Raw genomic sequence first — 16,506 nt, 5'->3', positions numbered from 1 at the left:
TAAAGCTTAGTTAGGACCTCTCTAAAGTAAGCCCAACTTACAAACGCTTAAATATTTTTAACTTCCTTTGCTTTGTTAATTTTCCAGTCTGGGTCAGTAAGTGGACAGGGGTGTTCCGGATGATGCATGGCACGTGTGAGCAGAGCAATGGCCTCACCTACCTTTACCAGCACAATTCCAATTTTTATCCACAATGTAACTATACCTGCCTATAGCTATAATTGAGTTCTTAAGAGGAAGGGTTACGCATGGTTTGAACTGAAATTCGTGATCACAGGAAGGGGGTCTCTCTATATAACATACAGTATGTTCCATCATAAAGAATAATAAAATCTCACCACAATACAATAATGTACCATTACCAATAGATAAGAATAAAAAAAAAAGTGCAATTAAAAATAAAAAGTCACAATACTTTAACAAAGTGCTAAATCACCAATAAAATGTGATTGAAAACAAAATGTAATATGACAATTCCCAATGCCTTGTAGTGGGCAGGTGGACTTTTTGTCCTCCAAGTCAAATACTTTATTTTTATTTTTTTTGTTCCCTCGGTTTTTGTTCATTCCCATAAAGATTCACACATACTGGGAAACATTTCTCTTTGACTTGCAGCTGTTCATGTAAGCACATATGATTGCATAACGGATTTAACCAACTCCCCTCAGTTTATTGTCTAATGACCACATTTGGAGACGTTCTACATAGGCACAAAGTTTGACTAATCTGGTGTCTCGGACACTGGAGAATTCCTTGGGGAATGCATGCGCTGTTTGGGGAAGGGGGGGAAAAAAAATTAAAAAGCGCCTCACTGCAGCTGATTAATGTCTGTCTGCACTGTGCTAATGGCACAATCCCAAAAGAGGGGACTTTGCAAAATCAGTATAGCAGACAAAACAATACAATGGGAGGTCTGTCCTGTATGGAATCTGAAAAATAATCATTCTAGAACCTCTATAGCCTCACCCTTTCTACGACAGCTCAAAATTGCTGTTCTTCGAGAAAAGATCAAGGATTTACTGAATGCTGCAGGAACAAAGGAGCTGAACTTCGCAGAAGTAGAGCCTTCTTTGTCCAACGCGAGACGCTCTCTTGCAGCAAAATTCCGTTTTTTGGAAGATGCTCGAAGCTATAAATCCTCCGCAACATGGCTGAGAAACATGCTAAATGTATTAGGGTATAAAGAATGGCCAATTCAATAAAGCATTAGCCTTTGATCATCTTTAGTAGCAGAAGAGAGTTACAAAGCAGATACACAGATTTAAAGTACTCCCGAGGTGACCACGGATTTATATTCCAAATAAACATAGCTGATCATGTCTGCCAGTAAGATATTGTGGAAATGTTCAAGAATCAGAACGACACATGGGTAAAACAAATCTCCTTCCTCGAGGATCGCTGGAATACAATACAAACAGTAGTCTAACAATGGAGATCAGTCCTGAATCCATAAATCTCTTTTTTTCTTTTTTCAGCACACTGCAGTACATGACTGTATTTCATTATAACCACTACTGCAGTGGTTATGGTGCGAAGAGGATTTAAGCCCCTCCCTCTGTTTGCATCAAACCATTCTGAGCAGTTTAAAGGGGTGGGGGGGGGGGGGAGGGAAGGGAGAGCTGTGTTTTTTTTTTTTGTTTTTTTTAGCACCCAATGTGTAATTCACGTGCTGTGGCTCAAGACAATGTTGTAGTAGTTTACTTCAGCATTAACTGTTCGACCTGGTACGTCAAGGACAGGCTACAAGGTTCTATGAGTAATGCAACATTCAAACACGCTTTAAAAAATAAATAAAAAATGGGGGAATGCACCTAAATACTCTTTGTACTGTAACCACAACAATACGCTATGGTGGTTATAGTAGTTAGAGTGCTATTTAAATAGAAAAAGCAAGCAACATAACCAGAACAGATTATTGAAGAGGTTGCATCACAAGGACACTTTGGTTGCAGACTTGACAACTTTACTTTTCAAGCAGCCCTGTGCCTCACACATGATAATCAGCTATGCTTACTTCATTAAAAAAACATATTGTGGCAAAACTAGCCACTTCTGAACTACATACAGTACCGGTTGTCCGTAGGCTGAAAATATAATGTATAACGTTAAATGTATGTGTATTGCTCTATGGCCGTTCGCATGCTGGCAGCCGTATGCTGCCAGCATACAAAGCATTCATACGACGAAACACGGCTATCCTGGCCGTTCGCCGTACGAATGTGGACTCCCCAGGTAGACCACACATTCACAGGTCGTGTGGCACCAATTAACCGATTGCAACATTGTTGCAATCGGTAATTAAGGGCTCTCCTAGGTGGCCGTCGTTCGACTACCGACCATGCGGCGGTCGGCCATCTTGGATCCCTTGTCTCTGCAGCGGTGTTCGGTCGTCGAGAGCCTGGAATGGAAACCGGCTACTCAATGATTTGAACACCGCTGGACTTCCAGAGCGTTCGGGAGTCCCGCGTTCGGTACATTATATGTCCCGTGCTTATTCGGTACTTTTAAACCCTCTTTAATGTTTTACTGTATTATGTGCGGCGTTCGGTCAATTCAGCTGGGATCAGAGCGGTATTCTCCCAAAGTGTGCGCTCCGACCCCAGCTATCTACCGAACGTTCAATTATTATAAAGTACCGAATATTGTGTGAATTGTGTATTTTAATGTCAATTGTCGGTTTTGCTGCACGAGGAGATAATCCACTTAAGCGTCCATCTTAGTGGGAGTATCTTTCTCGTGCAGCAAGGCCTGTTGGGAAAGTCACAGTGCATGTTGGGAGAAATCCCCTGGAATTACTGTCGGGAAACCCCTTGCATGGGGAACTGTATAAATATGCTGCCTGTGAATAAACCGAGTTAGTTGACTCCCAAACTGTGTTTCGTCCGGTTATTGGGAGGATTGGGAACATTGCCTTGCTTTCTACTCTGACTGTGGATTTCCTAGATGTACCAACGGATATCGTATGCTGTTACACTGCATTCCGTTACACATATAAGGACAGGAAATAGCAATCAAATAAGGTGGGAGTGAAGCAGAGCTGGAAGAGAGAGTAGAGTGCTGCCCTTTAGGAGAGAGCAAGAGACAGGTATGTGAGGTAGGGGTTACTCAGAGAGGCCATAAGCTTTCCTAAAGAGATGGGTTTTAAGGCACTTTTTAAATTATTGAAGACTAGAGGAGAGTCTGATGGCAGTAGGCAGGCTATTCCATAGGAAGGAAGACGCCAGCGAGAAGTCCTGCAAGCGCGAGTTGGCCGTACGGGTGCGAGCAGCGGACAGGAGAAGGTCACGGGCAGAGCGGAGAGACCGAGAAGGGACATACCTATGGATCTGTGAAGAGATATAAGAGGGGCTAGAATTGTTCAGTGCTTTATAGGTATGGGTTAGCACTTTGAATTGACTCCTATAGGAAACAGGAAGCCAATGTAAGGACTGACAGGGGGGTGAGGTGTGAGAGGACCGACTAGAGAGGAAAATCAGTCTGGCGGCAGCATTCATTACAGACTGTAGCGGGGCAATATGGCTTTTGGGAAAACCAATTAGGAGAGGGTTACAATAATCCATGCAGGAAATTACTAGAGCATGGACAAGCTCCTTAGAAGCATCTTGCGTAAGAATGGGGCGGATGCGGGCTATGTTTTTAAGATGGAATCTACAGGATTTGGCAACATACTGGACGTGAGGTCAGAGTCAAGTATGATGCCAAGACGGCGCGCTTGAAAGGATTGACTTATGTGTATACCACTAACTTGAAGAAAGAGAGTAAGAGGAGGATCAGTATTAGGAGGAAGAAAGACAAGGAGCTCAGTTTTAGAGAGATTGAATTTCAGAAAGCGGGAGGACATCCAGTCAGAGATGGAAGAAAGGCAAGCAGTGACACGTTGCAGGACAGCAGGGGAGAGCTCCGGGGAGAAGAGATATCTGGGTGTCATCAGCGTACAGGTGGTTGTGAAATCCAAATGAGGTAATAAGTTTGCCAAGAGAGGCAGTATGAAGAGAAAATAGAAGGGAACCAAGGACTCCAACCGAGACTGGAAGAGGGGAGGAGGGATCATTAGAAAAAAGGAACTGGATGAGCGTTGGGAGAGAGAAGAGGAAAACCACGAGAGGACAGAGTCACAGAGACTGAGTGATTGAGGAGTTTGAAGTAGGAGAGCATGATCAACGGTGTCAAAGGCAGCAGAGAGGTCAAAAAGAATTAGAATGGAGTAATGGCCTTTGGATTTAGCTGCGATTAGGTCATTGGTAACTTTGATAAGAGCAGTCTCAGTAGAGTGGAGAGGGCGGAAGCCAGATTGAAGAGGGTCAAGGAGAGAGTTGGAATTGAGGAAGTGAGGCATACGGGTAAAGACAAGTCTTTCCAGAAGCTCTAAAGGAAAAAAGGAGCAGGGATATGGGACGATAGTTAGAGGGGGAGGATGGGTTAAGAGATGCTTTTTTCAGGATAGGTACTACAGTGGCATGTTTAAGGTCAGCAGGGACAACGCCAGAAGAGAGCAGTTAAAGATGTGTGTTAAGGAAGGAACAAGACAGTGGGAGAGAGATCTGATAAGGTGAGATGGGACAGGATCGAGCCACCTCTTGTTCAATAGACAGGGAGAAAGTCTGAAGGGTAGGAAAGGCATGATCAACGTGTGATTGAGAAAGAAAATGGCAAGGTGGGGAGAATTATTTCCTTAGCTGTTCAATCTTGTCGGTAAAGTAGCATGCAAAGCTACTGCCTGCAAGGTTAGTTTGGGGGGTGGCCACAACAGGGCGAAGAAGAGAGTTAAAGGTGTCAAAGAGATGCCTGGTATTGCAGGAGCATGAACTAATGAGAGAGGAAAAGTATGGCTGTTTGGCGAGGGCAAGGGCTGCGCTGTATGAACACAATATGAATCTCTAATGGAGATAGTCTGTCTGCGTGCGACATTTCCTCCAGGAGTCCCATACCGTGGGCTTTGGCTGATGCAAGACATGTATGGTTTCTGTCAAAGCACTTGAAAAACGTTAGGACCAAGGGACTGCACTATAAATCCTACAATATGCGGTCATCGGTTAGGACACTTGGGAGTGTCTTTATATCAGGATTCCTTTCCATTAATAAAGAGAACCCAAGGACCTGCTTGGTGGACACATGCTCGTAGACTCAGATTCCAAAAAGGAAGCAACAGGAAGATATTGCTCAGTGAGATATCGCCAGGGAACGTGTTTGTATATGCTTAAAATGGCATGCAAATAATAGTAATAACAATTCACATTAAGTACAAGAGACTCATGATTATATTTAATGTATGCTTACTAATGCAAGGAGCGTAAATAACAAAATGGTGGAACTAGAGGCAACAGCATACACTAATCAATAGGGCATAATGGAAACCTGGTTTGATGAGAGACACAACTAAACAACTAACTTAAATGGTAACACACTATTTAGGAAAGATTTTTTCAAAAAAACACAACCAGGTAGGGTGGTGGGGTATATTTGTAGGTCAACCATGAGTTAAAAACAAATCTTAAACAAGTGGAATGTGATGAGGAAAATGTGGAAGCTTTATGGGTAAATACCTGCTTGGGGCAAAATAAGGGAAATTAATTGTTGGTTGGGATATGTTATAAACCACCTAATGTTAATATTGATGAGGAAGAACTGCTGTTTGAGCAAATTGGGAACGCTGCATATCTGGGTAATGTGAATTATTGGAGATTTTAATTACCTGGATATGAATTGGGATATTGATACCAGTAGTTCAACAAGGGGAATCAGGTTTTTGAATGAGTTAAATGACACTTCCATGTCACAACTGGTACAAGCACCAACTAGAAAGGATGCTTGTGTAGATCTGTTTATAATAAACAATGTTGATCTTTTGATTAACATTCAAGTGGAGAGCACGTGGGATGAATTAAATATCTTCAAACAAATATTAGAAAGGTATAGTACTCAATATGTACCATTGGGTAATAAATATAGAACAAATTGAAACCAATGTGGCTTATGTAGGTACACTAAAAACAGAGTGTGTGTTCGTTATTGAAGACCAGGAAAAGGCAGAAATGTAAAAAAAATAAAAAAATCTTTTTTTTCTTAGTATATATTAAGGAGGAACCTATGGCTAGAGATGGGCAAATGATTGCTGCAAATAATTTGCAGAAAAAATGTGATTGGATGACTCTAATCAAGGACAAGGTGCTGCAGCAACTAAAGAAAGTTAATATAAACAAAGCTCCAGAGCCTGATGGTATTCACCCACAAGTACCTAAGGAGCTATGTGGGAAATAAGTGAACCTTTGTTTTTAATCTTTTAGGATTCTTTTCTTTCAGCAATTGTTCCGGAGGAAGAAAGAGGTTGTCCCTATATTCAAAAATAGTTCAAAATTCATACCTAGAAACCTGCTAAAGCACTTTAGCTTGCTGAAAAGCGGTGTGTGTGAAGAGTGTCTTTTTTTTGCAAAAAGTGCAGCTTTCAATAAAAAAAAAAAAAAAATTTCATTTATTTACCTGGTTACATCTCTCTGGCTTTCAAGCAATCAATCCTGTTACTTCTTGGTTATGTTAGTTCAGTGGAGCTAAACTCAAGAGGCAGCAATTGTACAGAGCACTTCTCACTGCATTGTGAAGTCTTTGATTGGACAGTTGGGGAAGTCTGGGTGGGGTTAGAAGGGGAGGGCTTGCAAATGATGCAGACAAGAGAAATGCATGTTTTATAAGCGGTTTTCAGATATAACCCCTAATGAAAAAAAATGTATCATTAACCTCATGTATGTTTCCATTGGGGTATATCTACTAAACAGTGAATTTATTTATTTTGTGTTTGAGCAGTGGAGTATCCCTTTAACTTCTGTGGCTGGTAAAATATTTGAAGGGGTTTTGAGGGATATTAAGGAATTCACTGGTAAGAATATGGTTATTAGCAAAAATCTGCATGGTTTTAAGTAACATGGGTTATCTCAAACTAGCTTAATTGCATTCTACAAAAAAGCAAGTAGAAGTATATATCAGGGTTTTCCATTGGATGTTATCGCCTTTTGCTAAGGCGGTTTGACAAAATAAGGTTAGTGTTCAAATGAAAATAAATCGATCTAGATGAAAATGTTTGTTCTCGGGTAGGACATTGGCTTAAAAATAGAGTACAGAGAGTTGTCATTAATGGTTAATGTTTAAGCTGGACAAAAGTGGTAAGTGATGTCCCTCAGTGTTCGATTCTGGGACCACTTTTATTGATAATATTTATAAAAAGATCTTTAAATAGTAATTGAAAGCTGTGTTGAGTGTTATCAGATGACACAAAACTCTGTTAAGTAATACAACGTGAGCAAGATATTATTTTACTTCAGGGGAATTTAGATAAATGCAAAGTTATGTAATTCGGGGTAAAGAAAGCACTAGCACCTTAAAGCGTAAACTGTAGTGAATTCGGGACAACACATGAGAAGGACTTGGGAATGCTAATAGACAACAAACTAGGCAACAATAGGCAATGTTAATCAGCAGCCCCATGGCCAGTAAGGACATGTATGAAAAGGGCATTAATTCTCTTGAAGAAAATGTAATTTTGCCTCTTTATAAATCATTGGTAAGACCACACCTTGAATATGCTGTGCAATTTTGTGCACCTGTTCTAAAGAAGGAGATTATGGCACTAGAAAAAGTGCAGAGGTGGGCTACAAAACTGATAAAAGGAATGGAGCATTTTAGTTATGAAGAAAGGTTAAATATAAATCTGTTTAGTTTTGAAAAATGGCACCTCAGAGGGGTTACGATAGCACTATACAAATGTATTTGGGGCAAATAGAAACCACAGTCTGGGAATCGATTCATAAATCGGACTATACATAGGTCACGCATTTAGACTGGAAGAAAGGAGATTTAGTCTAAGGCAAAGGAAAGGGTTATTTACAGTAAGAACAATCAGGATGTGGAATTATTTGCCTGAAGAGGTGGTTTTTATCAGAGTCCTTACAGATATTTAAACAGCAGCTGGATGAATACTTGCAAAAATGTTTTTTTCCGCTAGTTTGTTACAAAATTGGAAAGCACTTCCAACTGAGTTTGATGTCAGAAAGGCTAAACTTGATGAATGCATTTCTCTTTTCAGTCTATGTAACTATGTAAAGACGGATTCTTCTGTCTTCTTAATTGAGATCATGTCCTCCTGTTCTGTTAACAGACAAGGGAAACATCACCTACCTTTTTAATTCTAGCCTACAGTCATATGATACAAGGGGAAATCACTGACTGGCTGGAGAACTTTGTTGCCATAGCACCAAAAAATAAATAAATTAACAGGCTTAAAAATGTCAGTGCTGTTTACAGACATTTTATGCTATTGAGGAAAAAGATTATTCCTTTACTTACTACACATGCCAAAACGATCAGAAATGTAAAAATCTCATCAGAATAAATTAACAAGCATTCAACATGTTTTTTTCTCCTTTTTATCTCCAAGGTAAACATATTATGTTGATTCATGCATAAAGATGAACTCGTTAACGGTACACACGTTTATGACTACATTTGGACACATGAGGCGCAGATAAAATGGGTTTTGGGTAGAAGAAACTATCAGAAAGATTTATCAGAATCTTTCTGATAGATTTATCAGAATGTTCTGTTCTAAAAAGTGGTGCAAAAAAACCCCAGTGAATAATAATAAATAAAGTAAACAGAAACCTCCTTAATAGACTAAGCTTGCTGGTTCCACCGGTTTCCATGGTCACTAAACCATGTTTAGTACATTAAACCACTTTTTAGAACCGAGAACTTTGGTATAATTCCCCCATCTATCTACCTTGGGGTACCAGAGGCCATCTCTGGTCTTTGGTGGAAGTGGCAATGTTTGAACTGGTTCGATCAAGAATGAATTCTAGGTTTGGTGTAGAAAACATTAATGAATGGCAATATGTTACATAATGCTATCTGTGACCTTCATTTTACAGTAACCTAAATAAATAAGCACATTCTCTTTGATTTTATTTATTTGCTCATTTGTATGGTTATCGTTTTTCTTCTACTGGTCTTACATGTCCTCTAAAAAAAATATCAAACCCTGTAATAATGTCCAAACCATGTGCACACATTAGGATAGAACCTAGTTTGTCAATTTGTACCCACTGTCTGGACCGCAGAACGCTTGTAATGTTACTTAACAAGTATTGGGTTTGTGTAAACAATTTGATTGAACAATCATATTTTTTTTTTATATTTCACAAAAGTTGGGCAAGACTGAGGTTGGGGAGAGCGGTGACCCATGAATACCATTATTCCCCAAGTTTGAAACTATTTAAAAGTAACATGTGGAAAGAAAAACGTTTTGAAAGGTTAGGGAAGGAAATAGTATAGCATTTACATAAATATATTCCTTTCCTGATCAAATGCCATCATTTACCTATGGATTAGCTCCTTCTCTCAAAGCAGAAAGGACAGGAAATAGGGCTCTGAAATTAATATAAACATGTAAACCCCATTCCACCAATGTTTCTTCCTGTCCTATACAGCAGTTAGGAAGGAGTCTTCTTTAACAGACGAAGGAGTCTTCTTTAACAGACCAATATATTTGTAGGCCCGGGTTTCAATCTCTAATCCCTGAAGACCCAGCAAACGGCACATTGCTAGACTGGATCCCCTGGGTGACCCCCTTTTAGTGACCAGGGGGTGTGATCTAACTCTCGCCCTGAGGAAATGACAATTCCGTTAAAGAATTACACTGACTGATGTAGCAGTTTACATAAATAAACCTATAGATTCCAACCAAGGACCAGATTTATTATTTTTTAAAAATATTGTGGATATATTTTATTATTTTTATATATATATATATATATATATATATATATATATATATATATATTTTTATCCTAAACTATTAATTCATTTGATAAGCTTATAAAAAAATTTATATTAAAATCTGAGCCCAAGTTGTTACACATGGTATGAAGATAAGATAATGAAAAACACCCATCTCCGTCTTAACAGCAATCTATGGATTTTTGTTGTAAAATGGTTTTATTTATTTTTTTAACATTCCAAAGTGTTCTGTATATCAGCTGCTGTTTACAGTGTATTTCACATTATCATCAAACTTTTTCATAATTTATTCATATAGCGCCAACATATTCCGTAGTGCTCTAGAAATGTTAAAATGTTGCAGAATATCCTGATCCCAATAACTCACAATCTATGGGAGATTCAGAATACTCCTCTCATCAAAAGGCACTTTGCCTGTTCTATCCTTACACCTGCAAGGTAAATGCGGCCATGTGGACACTTACCATCTGGTAAATGGGTAAATTTCTCGTTGCAATAGTTGCCCTCACAACAGCAGAAAAACACTTGGGGATTCTCTTCTTTTGCTACGCATTCCTGCCTGGAAGTCAAAGGAAACATAATTAGTTAGAACACAGATGTCCCCTGTTCTCAGATTATTACCCCTAGTATTTTTGGTATTAATTCAAAGATCATACCTCCCAAGATTTCAAATGGACAAAGATGGAGACCTTAATATTAGGTTGCTTACTAATAATTTATACAACTAAAATGTAATTTAGAACAAATTAACAAAAATAAAGAATGGAAAAAAAACCAAAAAAGACCAACAAGAATATTGTATCTTATTTGCACAGACTGATTTCTAAATACAGTTATTGAAGGTTAAATACATTACTGGGAGTATTATTGCTGTGGAGCTCTGTTAAACTGATATTACTCTGTCAGTATTCGGTGTAGTCTTCTGATTTTGCCGCAGATCCTGACACGTTATGGGACTAGGTTCACACAGTTTGAGGAAGGAGAGGTGAACAGTAATAATAAATGCTGATAATAATAACAGCCAATGTTTTTGAAGTGGGCCTAAAAGTGAAAGGGGAATTTCAATATAACCACAAGCGAAAAAGAGTCCAAGGTAGCTTGTTTTATCACTATACAATGATTGATTTGGAACAGCATTTTGGGCAAAAATAGCTCTGAACTTTGGCCTAAAATTACATGGGAAAAACTTTATGTACCATATCTTGAAAAAATTGTGCATGCAGACATTCCCTACTGCAACAAATAACTACATACAATGAATTTCACCACAGGTGACAGGAACAAGCCCATACCCAACTCCTCATACACATGTTTCACATCATTTTGCAAACAAAATTAAAATAAGATTGCATTTCGGTTTCACGGTTTTTCTTTTGTTTTTTGTTTTTTACCACAGTGTCACACAAGGTAATGGCTGTTTTGCCATTTCTTTGCAATGGGACAATAAACAAAAATATACACTAATACCCATCCCCAAGTATCCCTGATTTAGCAGATCGTTTAGCAGCCCAGTTTTGGGCCCCTGCACCACAATCTCAGGTTTGTAACTGAAGTGTCAACCTTCTTGGGAAACAAGGGGAAAACGTGCTACAAAACAAAAGTCCGGATTTTACTGCCTGTAAAGAGTGCTTTGACAGCACCCACGGCAACCCCGAGAGAAGCCGGTCAATGAGCACTCACAAGACTCCCTATTTTTGTCAGTTCTCATTGTGTTTGATTTTGGTAGTTATTTGTTTTCAAATAATAATGAATGATGTGGAAAATAAGGGTGCAGTGAGAATCCAGGTCAGATGCAGGGTAAAGGCAGAGGGGTTCAGTCAGAGGCCAGGTCAGATGCAGAGTAATGGCAAAGGGGTGCAGTTAGAGTCCATGGGGTATGCAGGATACAGGGATGCTCAGGGGAAGAGGAATGAAGCAATGTGAGTGTGGGGGTCCAGACAGTTGAAGGGTAGGAATGTGGGTAATTCACTGCATGATATACAATATAACTGGACAGATCAAAATTTTTAAAAGGATCCACAGCAGCTGGTTTCAAAGATCTGAACCTAACTGATAACTTAGCAATGGTACATTAATAGTCTGATAGTGTGTGTGTGTGTGTGTGTGTGTGTTTGGGAGATTCAGTTGAATCTGATGACACAGATTTGCCTTACACTCTATAAGACAGGGTCTCTTACCATTTAGGACACATGGCTGGAAATTTAAACCATTCATGCTCGTGCCCTTCGATGTTTAAGGTGACAATGCTGACTTTCAAAAAGAGCTTACTAGGCAAGGCTACGTAGCATTTATGGGACGACCAGAGGAATGCTTTGCTCAGCAGTAACAAGTGCCTGACTTTCAAAAAGAGATTTATTGATCAGAGTATTGTGATCACAAGACAAGGTAAGCATAAAATGAAAAATAGATGTTACATGAAACAAAGCCTTGGCATGCAGAGAAATGGCATCTTTGCTGATAAAGCAGAATTAATTTCTGCAGGCCCACCTAGGTTGGACCACACCTCCGTGCTACACGAGAAAAATGTATGCCATGGGTTAGATAAAAGTAGGCACTAGACATCTAAAAGGGCATGGACATCACAGAACTGGACATTGTGCTCTCGAAGGGGACGCAGATAAAGCAATTAAAGATTGCAGAGCTCAAATAATCTCAATCTGTAACCGTCTTATTAACCTAGCATTTTCAGCAGTCCTGTGCAGATTTGGGGGGGGGGGGGGGGGAGATGGGGATGAGAAGACCTACAAATACGTTGGTTGCTGGGTAGGTTATATTGTATACCTATTTGATCCTCCTCAGACCTGCCAACTTTGAGCAAGTCTTGCATGTGAGTGGCACAAATTGCAACAAGGGCAAAGCGGAGCGCACACACACAACACACATACACACGGATGGCATGCTGGTTAAAAAGTGTTTAATACTGCATTTCTGCTTTACTGCACATCCGTGTTCTTGACACTGCGAGATAGAAAACGGAGGGAGAATTGGCTTGGTAGGGAATTCTCCAAATAAAGCGTGATTAAAACCAAATTGGGCACTTCCTCTCTTTGCAGAGATTAGAAATGTGATAACTTGTCGGTGTAAAAATTGGTCAATATAAAAAGGTTGGGCCCTTTTCACTAAATGCCGCCAACATAAAAGTAGGTTTCTGAGTGGGTTAAAGCAGCCGCAAAGCTATTCTGCTGAGGTTTGAGTGAATAAGCCCCAGTTATTGTTTACAGTGTGTATGGAGGACTGAATAGAGTAGTGGATTCTGGTACCTGTATTTCAATGATCAGATTTCTACTTGTAAAGGCTGTAACTATAACTCTCCTGTGCTATAATGCCTCCTAATATGTACACATGTGTTATTGGTTAAACACCACTTAATAAGGGAGAGGAGAAGAAAGGGAGCTGCAAAAACAGGTATCCGTAACGCAACCAGCGAGAAGCATGTAGAAAGCGGGACGGAGGGGGAGGGTTAACATACAGAATATTGCAAAGGCCAAGAGCTATAAAATGCTTAATATTTGTGTTCGATCCTGGATGGTCTCAAATACTGAAGAAATTGGTTTTCAAACCAAACTAGAAGAATGACATTTAAAAGCTCACTCTGTTAATAAGGTTTTTAACTGCTCAACAAATTGTTCCTCTGTGCCCTAGACGGAGCTGGCTAACACTCCAAAATGGGGATCTGCATGACTGCATCCAAAATTATTAAAGTGTAATAGATCAATTAAAGTTCAAAGGATGCAAAGCCAATGCATTTATTTAAATCAATCCCAGATTTGTCATGACAACTGGTGCAAAACAGACTATTATAGAAGTTGTATAAAGGCAACAGAGTTTATGCAATTATTTGAGATAAGTGAGTTGGTAAACACACCCACCGATACAGGGATGTGGAATTTGTATTGTCCGATGGGCAACATGGAGAGAACAGTATTTGGGGCTCAGCCTGTGAGCGCTATACTTTCAATGCTTGTAGATTTCATTAGACCATCAATCTGTGGTTCCGGCGCGTTCAATTGAGTGCGCATTGCTGCCTCTCTGTACTATGACTCCGTGAGTGCTAGAACTGCAAGGAGCAATTAACAAGGTGTGGTCTGAGGTACGTGCTCCATGTAAGTTTAGAAAAGATTTGGCTTTGCTTAAAGTAAGTGATGTAACACACATTGCACGCGCACACACAGCAAACATATATTACATCTATTACACCCAGTTGCAAAACACACTATGGGGGAGAACATTTATTTATTAATAAAATATTTTACCAGGATGGATACAATGAGATTTCCCTCATTTTCAAGTATGTCCTGGGTCCACAAAACATTGCATTGTTACAACAGGATACAATATTAAAAAAATACAATATACAAACTATATATATATATACATATATACATATATATACACATATACATAACAGGTAATATTGCCATAGAGCTCTTAAAAGATTTTAGATTGAATGAATATTCGACTGTGTCCCTGGGGTTATTTCATAATTGCGGTGCTCTGTAGGAAAATGAGTATCCAGCCACTTTATTTTTGTTTTGCGGTATGCTAAATATCGTGCTAGTACTGGATCAGAGGTTATAGGAGGTGGGAGAAGCTGGGGACAGCATTCTACCCAGGTAGGGTGGGAGCTTCCCAGAAATGCTCTTATGCACAAGGCTGGAAAGATGAAGAGTGCGTCAGTGACAGCCAGTTTAGCTTTTAACATGTCACAGTGGTGGGTAAAGTAACTACATTCTAGTACAAAGCGGCAGAACGAATTATACAACGTATTAGGTTTATTAAGGTGTATTTGCGTTGCGGGTGCATGAACGACCTCCCCATAATCAATGACCGGCATTAGCATTTGTTGCACTGTTTCCTTACTGTAGGGCTTAGGCAGGGTTTGTTTCTGTACAGGGCACCTAGTATTGGGTAAAGTTTTGAAGACATTTTTTCAATATGAAGGCCATAGGATAGATTGGGGTCTAGATTTTTAAAAGAGCAGCCTGCTGTCAGTGTGCTATTTGAATTTGTTCTGATACACAGTAGTTTACGTAATTTAGGTACAGTTCCAAAGATCATTGTAACAGTTTGTTCAGTGTTTAGGAAGAGTATGTTACCCGCTATCCACTTTTCTACCTCTGTGAATTGGAGCACAGCCTCAAGCTGCGGTAGCTTGGGTTTACTAGCGTAGATTACAGTGTCGTCTGTATACATGTGTCTGCATACATTGGGTGATACAAATTCCAAATGTCAGAATCAAATGTCAGAATCAATATCAAACCAGAAAAAAAATGGAAAAAATAGCCTGTTATGACTCTAGCCGAGCGGAGTATTTTTCCAGATCAGCTATTTTGGCCTCAGTATTTTCTTTCAGATTTAACCTCGGACAATTCAGAGTTTCGTGAATACCCTACCAATGCCCAGGTCTAAGCGGGCACTTTCTTATTTTAAATTTAGTTTCAGGACAAGTAGATTGGGCTACCACTTAAAGGGACACTATAGTCACATGAACAACTTTAGCTTAATGAAGCAGTTTTGGCGTATAGAACATGCCCCTGCAACCTCACTGCTCAATCCTCTGCCATTTAGGAGTTAAATCCCTTTGTTTATGAACACCTCCCTGCATGTGACTTGCACAGCCTTCCATAAACACTTCCTGTAAAGAGAGCCCTATTTAGGCTTTCTTTATTGCAAGTTCTGTTTATTTAAGATTTTCTTATCCCCTGCTATATTAATAGCTTGCTAGACCCTGCAAGAGCCTCCTGTATGTGATTAAAGTTCAAGTTAGAGATTGAGATACAATTATTTAAGGTAAATTACATCTGTTTGAAAGTGAAACCAGTTTTTTTTTTTTCATGCAGGCTCTGTCAATCATAGCCAGGGGAGGTGTGGCTAGGGCTGCATAAACAGAAACAAAGTGATTTAACTCCTAAATGACAGTGAATTGAGCAGTGAAATTGCAAGGGAATCATCTATACACTAAAACTGCTTTATTTAGCTAAATTAATTTAGGTGACTATAGTGTTCCTTTAAGTACAATGTGGAAAAAAAAAATATCTATATATACATATATTTTTTTTTCTTTCCACATAGTAGCATTATAGAATATTATGTAACATAGAAACACGTTAAATATGACAATTATAAAACTAATTTGCTTTGATTTACAAAAACATTCTCCATTACGGAAGGGAAATGTGTCTGGCAACCTCATACTATGAATTTAAACTTTCATACAGATGAGAATGTGTTGGAAAGTACCTGTCGTAGCAGTTAAAATCATCCAACCAGCATCCTTTCTTCACAAGTTCGATGAAGCCAGAATTATTCCTCCAAGACGCGTAGCAATGGAGGCGTTTGTCCTTTTCGCCTTCACATTTCTCCAAGCCGCTTTGGTTGGTCCTTTCAATCTCCCAGTTGGCGTTGTAATAGATGCATTCTCTTGTTTCTCCTTCATCGTGCCCGGAGCCTGAACGGGAAGAATAAATACAAGTTAGAGTACTGCATTTTGGGGAATCAGGATAAACAATAAATCAAATACTCAGTTTGTGGATGAATGCATCACTCAACATTTGCAGGGACAAAGAGCCAAAACTGTTACTTGCCAATTCTCTATGATAGAATTATTGGTGGTTTGCGTTGAATGCTGCACATGCACCCACTAGTATTTCCAATGCACCTCTATGAGGAACACAGGATTGGAAGGTTATTTTCAGAGACAAGCGTCCATTATGGTATTAAGCG

General features: G+C 39.4%; 1 protein-coding gene across 1 annotated transcript in view; it reads right to left on the bottom strand.

The window, feature by feature from the left end:
- ACVR2B (activin A receptor type 2B) overlaps nt 1–16,506 on the bottom strand; it is a 148,810-nt gene that overhangs the window by 26,246 nt on the left and 106,058 nt on the right. Inside the window, exons 2-3 of the mRNA XM_063450818.1 lie at nt 16,024–16,231; nt 10,248–10,342 (exon numbers count right to left, since the gene is read on the bottom strand). Coding sequence (XP_063306888.1) covers nt 10,248–10,342; nt 16,024–16,231 — 303 coding nt within the window. The remainder of the gene's footprint in view (nt 1–10,247; nt 10,343–16,023; nt 16,232–16,506) is intronic.

The sequence above is a fragment of the Pelobates fuscus genome, chromosome 4, assembly GCF_036172605.1.
Source record: "Pelobates fuscus isolate aPelFus1 chromosome 4, aPelFus1.pri, whole genome shotgun sequence".
Classification (NCBI taxonomy): domain Eukaryota; kingdom Metazoa; phylum Chordata; class Amphibia; order Anura; family Pelobatidae; genus Pelobates; species Pelobates fuscus.
This window is presented reverse-complemented; position numbering and strand designations above follow the sequence as displayed.